At 34.0% G+C, this 7,344-nt stretch overlaps 1 protein-coding gene across 1 annotated transcript; it reads left to right on the top strand.

Annotated features, from left to right (window-relative positions):
- The first annotated feature begins 611 nt into the window (after nt 1-611).
- On the top strand, nt 612-3,704 carry LOC132640780 (small ubiquitin-related modifier 2). Its single transcript, XM_060357536.1, has 3 exons — nt 612-771; nt 2,993-3,142; nt 3,315-3,704. Exons 1-3 carry the CDS (start codon nt 700-702, stop codon nt 3,378-3,380), a joined length of 288 nt encoding a protein of 95 aa, XP_060213519.1. The 5' UTR covers nt 612-699; the 3' UTR covers nt 3,381-3,704.
- The last annotated feature ends 3,640 nt before the right edge of the window (nt 3,705-7,344 follow it).

A 7,344-nucleotide genomic window follows, 5' to 3' on the forward strand; every position in this document is an offset into this window, starting at 1 on the left:
AGACAGATAAAATTGAAAAATTATTTTTAATATGGCGGACAAGTAAAATTAGACGGAGTGAGTACTTTTTTCCTTTTATATTTCAATCAAATAATGTCAAAATGCCTGCTCAATTATTCACTTTTGAGGTTTCAACTTTCACGTAAAAGCATTTTTTGAGTAGCTTTTGTACATGTGTCATTTTAAGTAAGCGTTTGGGATGAAAATCAAATATTTTTTCACTTTATTTGGAATTTCGAAGTTGGAACTGTGTTTCCTTATAATTTTTGCAAAAAATATTTGATTGTTTGAACGTACAAAAAAGAAAAAAAAGTTTAAGGTGGAAATATGATTTTAGGTGTTTTCTAAATTTTGGATACAACTTCTAAGCCGTAAAGCAAAGCTGATTTCCAAACAAAGTGAAAAAAGTGAGAAATTCTCATGGCTAAACAGGTCCTTATTTGTTAGAAATTATTTTGGAATGTATTTGTTGGAATTGTTTTATTCAGAGAGAATATATTGTGGGATTTTTAACTCTCTTTATCTATTCCGATCCCTGGTTTAACTACATAAGTAAAAGAGATGCGTGATATTTAAGGCAATAGGGTTAAAGGGCTTGGGCCAGAGCAGTGACCCATACAAAACCAAGTCCAAATATAAAATGATAGAAATAAATGAGCATCATTTATTTTTGGATTCAGGGTTTGGGAGAGAAAAAGAATGTCAACAGAGGAAGACAAGAAGCCCACAGGCGATCAAGCTGCTCACATCAATCTCAAAGTCAAAGGCCAGGTATTTTCTCTTCCCTTACAATATGCTCTTTTACACATACATAGCGTATTGGACAACTAGGGTTTCCTTTGTTAAAAGTAGTACTTAGTTTACTTTCTGTTTCGATGGTTGTTACGTATTATTTCATAATGTATCGTATTGTACTGTATTGGTTATCATTTTCCGTCTTTATATAGTGTCACACACCACCAAATTTGAAGGATAAACCTATAAGGGTAAAGCTAGTATAAAAAGGTAGGATATATTTGATACTCTCTCTGGATCAAAAAGAGTGTCCACTTAGTCATTTACACAACCCTTAAGAAAATACTAACTCTTAGAACAAAAAATAGGTAATTTGACTAAACTGCCCTTATTTAAATTAAAATAGGTATTGGGATTTGATCACATAGCACTTAATAGGGGCAAATTTTGAAAAATAAGGTTAATTCTTTCTTGATTTGATAAGTGGACACTCTTTTTTTATCTAGAGGGAGTAATAAGCATAGACAAAATGAGGAGCAAAAAAAGAAGGTAACAGCCACGACTAGATGTTACCTTCTCAATTAAAAAAAGAAAACAGACGCGACTAGGTAAGATACAAGTGTAATAAGTTTAAGAAGCAACGTAAGGTTCCACCCAAACACACACACACACATATATATAATAAAGTGGAGTAATGGAGGGACGCTGCTGAAGACATTTATTAGCTATTTGAAAGCCAACTTTGACTGTTATAAATCCAAAGTGTTGGCAAATGAATTGAAAAATCTGGGTTATTAATAACAAGGTAAAATAGGTATAAAATGGTAAATTTATCTCTTGGTTTTCCAAATTGGACAAGTAAAAGTGAACATTTATTTTTAGTGTACTAGACAAGTAAAAATGGACGGAGGGAGTAACAGTAATTCTGTAATTTAGAAAATGTATCATGAGAATATTTTTTGAAGAAATGGAAGTATAAGATGATGAATTTTTGGCTCTAGAACTTTTTAATAGGGAATACGTCAAGTGTTGAACCCAATATTCAATTATTGGGTTGTAAACTTCAAGGAGTTGTTAGTTGGCTGTCCAATATTTAAAGTATGTTTGATTGATTTCAATAATTTAGATGACTTATAGTAATCATTATGGGTGATATATTAAAATTGTCATTTTATATATTGCTCCTTAAGGGGTGTGCCAAGTAAAACATGGACAAGTAAAATGGACCGGAGGGAGTATTAGTTTAGGCTTCTATTGCAAAGAATATAAGAATAATGTATCCAGGTAGTTTTTTTGGGACAAAACTTTTATTTTTCGTTTTGTTGAGAAAGGTAATAATTGTTAGTATAAAGTTCAGCACAAAGGCAGTGCTAGGTTCCATTTTAAAACCCACAGAAAACAGATCCAGTACTTCCTTGATTCTTCTTACAAGGATTAAAAAGCTTCTAAAATAGATTGAATCATCTGTATGGTATTCTTCTGTATGACAGAAGATCTCTCTGTCACTTCTGTTGTTTTGATGCTAGTTTTAGTTTACGTATACAACATTTGGTTCCTGCGGATGGTAGTGGTGTGCCACTTATTGTGGTAAATTGTCTTTCCCGAGATCCGAATATATGTTTTATCGATGCTAAAGCTTAAACCAACTTTAGTCTTGGTTAATATTGTGGATGCAAATGATTGTGTGGTCTTGTGTCTTTACAGTATAAATCGGCGGGTCCGGATGTTGCTTTTGTTTGTATGGTGGTGTTACAGAACTAAATGATTTTATGGATTTTGTAGAAAGTTGGATCCTTTACCTTACCTAAAACAAATGGATTTTGTAGAAAGTTATCAAAAGGATGGGAAGTGATGGTTTGTTTTTTTGGCTTTTATTATAGAGGACTATAGCTATCAACAATGATTTACATGTACCTATGTGGTTCTCCATGTTAAGTCAAGGTAAACCTGGGTTGGCTGGATAATACCATTAATTAGAAACCTACTCTTCTGTTTTAGGGTCTATTTCATTTTGCTAGTACTAACTACTAACAAGCCTGTCTTTGGACTGGAGAAATATAGTACGGTTGATCCCATATGTGCTTGTTAATGTTCTGTTAAGAACATTTTGGTTCCTTTTCTCTTCTGTTATGTCACGTTTCGTCTTCATGGTATGGATTAGGTTGAGCCTATTATTTCAGAAAAATGTGTCTATGCACATTACTGAGGAGGGAAATGGCCGACTGAGTGATTGATTTGGTTGGTTTATTGGTTGCAGGATGGGAACGAAGTCTTCTTTAGAATCAAAAGAAGCACTCAGCTAAAAAAATTGATGAATGCATATTGTGACAGGCAGTCAGTTGATTTCAATTCAATTGCCTTCTTGTTTGATGGCCGTCGTCTTCGAGTGGAGCAGACTCCAGATGAGGTCTCTCTCTCTCTATACATACAAGCAGAGTAACACCCCACCCCCAACCCCTAAGAAAAAAGAAAGGAAAAGACTGCGGGACAAAGAAAAGCGCACTCATTTTGCTTGTTTATGTGCTTAGCGCTCATAATAAATTTTCCTATAATCTAACAATTTTTCTTCTTTGCTTCAGCTGGAGATGGAAGATGGTGATGAAATCGATGCAATGTTACATCAAACTGGAGGCACAACTTTCTGAATCTTCCCTCTTTGTTAATGAACATATTAGTATGTGTTTTCATGATTTGAACTTAGATGAGACAAGGTTTTGCAACTCTATGTGGCCCGTATGATGTAATGAGATTGGCCTGTTTACTTAAGTTGCTCCAGCCGAGTTGAACTTAATTCTTATCGTTTACCCGACAAGTAAATCGTGAAATCTATCTTTTAGTTAGCTATATCATTAGTAGGAATGATATAAGTTTGAGATATTTTTCTGTTCTAAAATTGTTGTGTTTCTCAAATAGCTCCATCGAACTCTGCTGCACGTTCATGTTTTGATCAGTGTGTGGATTCCCATCTCTAGTCTAAAAGCTTTGTGTGGCAATATCTCGCCAGTGGTTTGTTTAAGAGCTTTCATTCACTTTCTTAGATGCTACAATAGGTTGATTGGGGTGATCGACGTCGTTTCTCTATTTGGGAATAGAAAATTTTTGTTGGTAAGATTTCCTTGATGTGATAAGAAGTAAATACTGATATCAGGAGGCTTGTTTGACTGATGATATCATTAGAGGTGAAACCAGTTCAAAAGTAAGAGTGATTTTATTATGCGTATACTATGAACTCTTTTTTATATGTACATGTATGTTGAAAATAAGGAGTTTAGTTAAATGCGTTGATTCGAGATCTGTCTGTGGTTCATATCCTTGAAATTACCATACGAAATGGCATCCAGACTGTGTGCTAAAACCCGGTGCACAGGAATAGTAGGAACAGTAATAGAGCCCGTTTGGATTGGCTTATAAGTTGCTTATAAGCTGTTTTCAGGTTTTTTGAGTGTTTGGCTGATCAGCTTAAAGTTATTTTGTGCTTAAAATAAGCTCAAAAAAATAATTGGGTCCGTTTGACTTAGCTTATCTAAAGCAGCTTATAAGCTGAAAATAACTTATAAGCCAAAAAAAATAAGTTGGACTACTCTAACTTTTTTTTTTTTAGCTTATAAGCTGTTTAAAATAAGCCCATCCAAACAGGCTCATAGTGAATTCAATAGGAGCAAAGTGCGTGCTGCTTGCGAGCAGTTTAGGGTTCACTCAGACAGTCGATAATATACAACAACATACCCAGTGTGATCCCAAAAGTGGGTTGTGGGGAGGTTGGGGTGTATGCAGGCTTTACGACCTTTGTAGGTTAGAGAAATTGTTTTTGATAGAGTCTCGCTTGAAGAAAATAATTTTTTAGAACAAGTTTGAAAAAAAAAAACATAAATACAATCGATAATAAGCTAAAGCTACGTAATTTGAATCAAAACTACACAACCCATTCAAGTCCTTAGTAGGCGTTTTGGCCATGCGTTTTCAAACTATGGTTTGAAACCATGACCCCAAACAAGCGTTTGGACATGCATTTTCACTCATGATTTCAAACCAGAGTTTTAACTTTTTTAAATATAAAATTTAACCCATAAGTTTATATTTTGTAAAAAATGACCCATAAGTTGGTAGATATTTTTAACAATTACCTCCATCAATCATTTATCAATCTCATTAACTTCCACCAACCTTTAATTTATGTGGGAGGATTATGTTGAAGAGTAGTTACATTACTATTCATGTTAAATTTTCGTTTTTATTGAACTAAAGTTTGATTAATTGATGTTGTATTTTTTAGAAAGGCCTTCTAGTAGTGTACTAATTTTGTTATGAACTATGACTTGCTCATTTGATAAGATTGTATAAGAATTGAGAATGTTTTGATAGTTTTCACAATCTCTGAGGTTTTATGTCTATAAGAGAAAATACAACTTAAAATATCCAAATTGCATGTCCAAACATGGTTTCAAACCATGTCCAAACAACGTCTTAGTCTTGATTGTACTTATGTTTGTGACATGCTCTTGCTACTTGATGCCTTATAATTAGTTGTCTCCTTTGTGGCTGCTTTGTAGAGCTTACTATTGAGTAATTTTCCTGGAATAGTAATTTATACAAGTTTTTAAATGATATGCGCTCGATTTAAATCTAATTTTTTTTTTTCCCTAAAATGGTTTAAGAAAATAATTGTATATAAATTTTAGATTGGATGCCTTCTTAAAATCGTAAAATTTGCAATGCCTTACAATCGGAAAAGTTGAATGCAATAAATATCTCTTACATTTTGAAAAGAGTAGCAATATTTGAAGAAGAAAAATTATAGATTAACGTTCAAACTCAACAATAGGGGAGAAAATATAGGTGGAAATTCTGGTTGCTTTTCTCTTTTTTCCCACTGAAACGTATTGTTTATTCTTTGGACAGATCAAACAATTATACTTTCTTTAGATGGAAGTCGGGGCCGCTGAGAAATATAATACTATTATTCTTTTTGGAGCTAAGTAGTAGTGTAATGAGTACAATCCTCTCTTGAGCATTATATTAAAATATCAAATATTCACCTAAAACTAGTAGAAAACACGAAGTCACAGTTACTCTGATCATTAAGCCAAGATTTGTAGGGAATATTTATATTTAAAAGGCTACTAGTTTGCAATTCTATCATCAAGCCTTTAACACCTCCAAAAGGATGTCCAATTCTACAAGATTTGTGAAAGATAAGCACAAGAGAGTAAGTTTCATATAAAAACTTATCACACCAAACTAATTGATGCACGACATATAGACTTCTAAAAATTCATTCATCTTTTCACTTTATTAAATCATTTAACTATAATAAATTCAATTGTTTAGATGAAGTAGTAGTAGCTTTCTTACGACCCCAATGAAACAAGTTTAGGAATTTCAATGCCTTTAGGGTTAAACGAGGAAACAAAAATATGAACTGAATCTTTTTTTCTCTATTTAAATAATTTGATACTTACCCCACCCCCACCCCCACCCCCCCACCCCCTCTCAAAGAGGCCAATGGTCGAACCCCCCAGTTTCTTGGTGGAAGTGATTGACAACTTCTATCTTATGTTATCTTAGAGCTTGTAGGTAGTCACTTTAGGAACAGAACCAATTGCCCCTTGATAGTTCACTTTTTGATACGTTGACATCAAGCTATGATAAGCACAAAAAGATGACCCAAGCATTACACTTGCCAAAATAGGAACTCTGGCAGAATTTCACATTGAGATTGAGAGTACTGGACCGGTGGTCGTTCAAGTTCGTGGTGTCATAAGTCCTGGCACAAAATTCGCATTCATTGCACTCATGCAGAAGAAGCATTGGACACAAATGGCTGTTAGAGATTATAAAGAAAATAACAAAGAATTCATGCAGTTACACCATGTGGCGTGCACGCAAAAAAGGAATAACCAACTTTGTCATTCAATCTCTTTCTCAGGTCCAATATGCATGGTACAACATGCTGAAATTAAGATAATTATACATCCAACTAATCTGCCAAAAGACGGAATGGTTCTTGATGAGCGCATTCCAAGAAATTGTGATAGTGCAACCTGAAATACAAAAAAATATCATTCAGCACAACCGTACCCAAAGAGGCCTCAACATAATACAGTAGGATAACAGAAAGCAAAGCTCGACTTTGACACACCAAACTTTAATGTATGGTCTTAAACAATTTTTTCCTACTGAAGGATTAAAACTAAATCATACTCGAAACTTTCAACTTAATTGCTTGGTAGGTTTTCTAGCAAAGAAAAATGAGTTTGCAATTGCAGTGAATCAAGTTCCATTCACAAGTCTCTGGTGATGTAGCACTATGCATAGTTGGATTGCAAAGAATTCCACACCCCCCCGATCCAAGAATAAACCATTCAAATATTTATACCTGCTAATTAGAGTTCTTTGAGTTTGAATAAAGTATTGAATTACGTGACCACGCCATCTAAAAGTTATGATAGTTTTATCGACTTAACCGTATCTCTAATATTGCCCTCAAGTGTGAGCCAGACTTTTTTTTTGAGTCAGTACATGGAAATTCTTTGATAATGATGCAGTGAGATTCGAGCCGTTGCCTGCTTCCACACTACATTGAATCATATGGCCACCTCATTTAAAATT

Source organism: Lycium barbarum, chromosome 5, assembly GCF_019175385.1.
Source record: "Lycium barbarum isolate Lr01 chromosome 5, ASM1917538v2, whole genome shotgun sequence".
Taxonomy (NCBI): Eukaryota; Viridiplantae; Streptophyta; class Magnoliopsida; order Solanales; family Solanaceae; genus Lycium; species Lycium barbarum.

Excerpts from the sequence above, each read along its gene's own strand:
- LOC132640780 (XM_060357536.1), top strand. The coding sequence starts at position 700 with ATGTCAACAGAGGAAGACAAGAAGCCCACAGGCGATCAAGCTGCTCAC. Across the intron at positions 772-2,992 it reads ATCTCAAAGTCAAAGGCCAG|GATGGGAACGAAGTCTTCTT; the intron begins GTATTTTCTCTT and ends TATTGGTTGCAG. Across the intron at positions 3,143-3,314 it reads TGGAGCAGACTCCAGATGAG|CTGGAGATGGAAGATGGTGA; the intron begins GTCTCTCTCTCT and ends TCTTTGCTTCAG.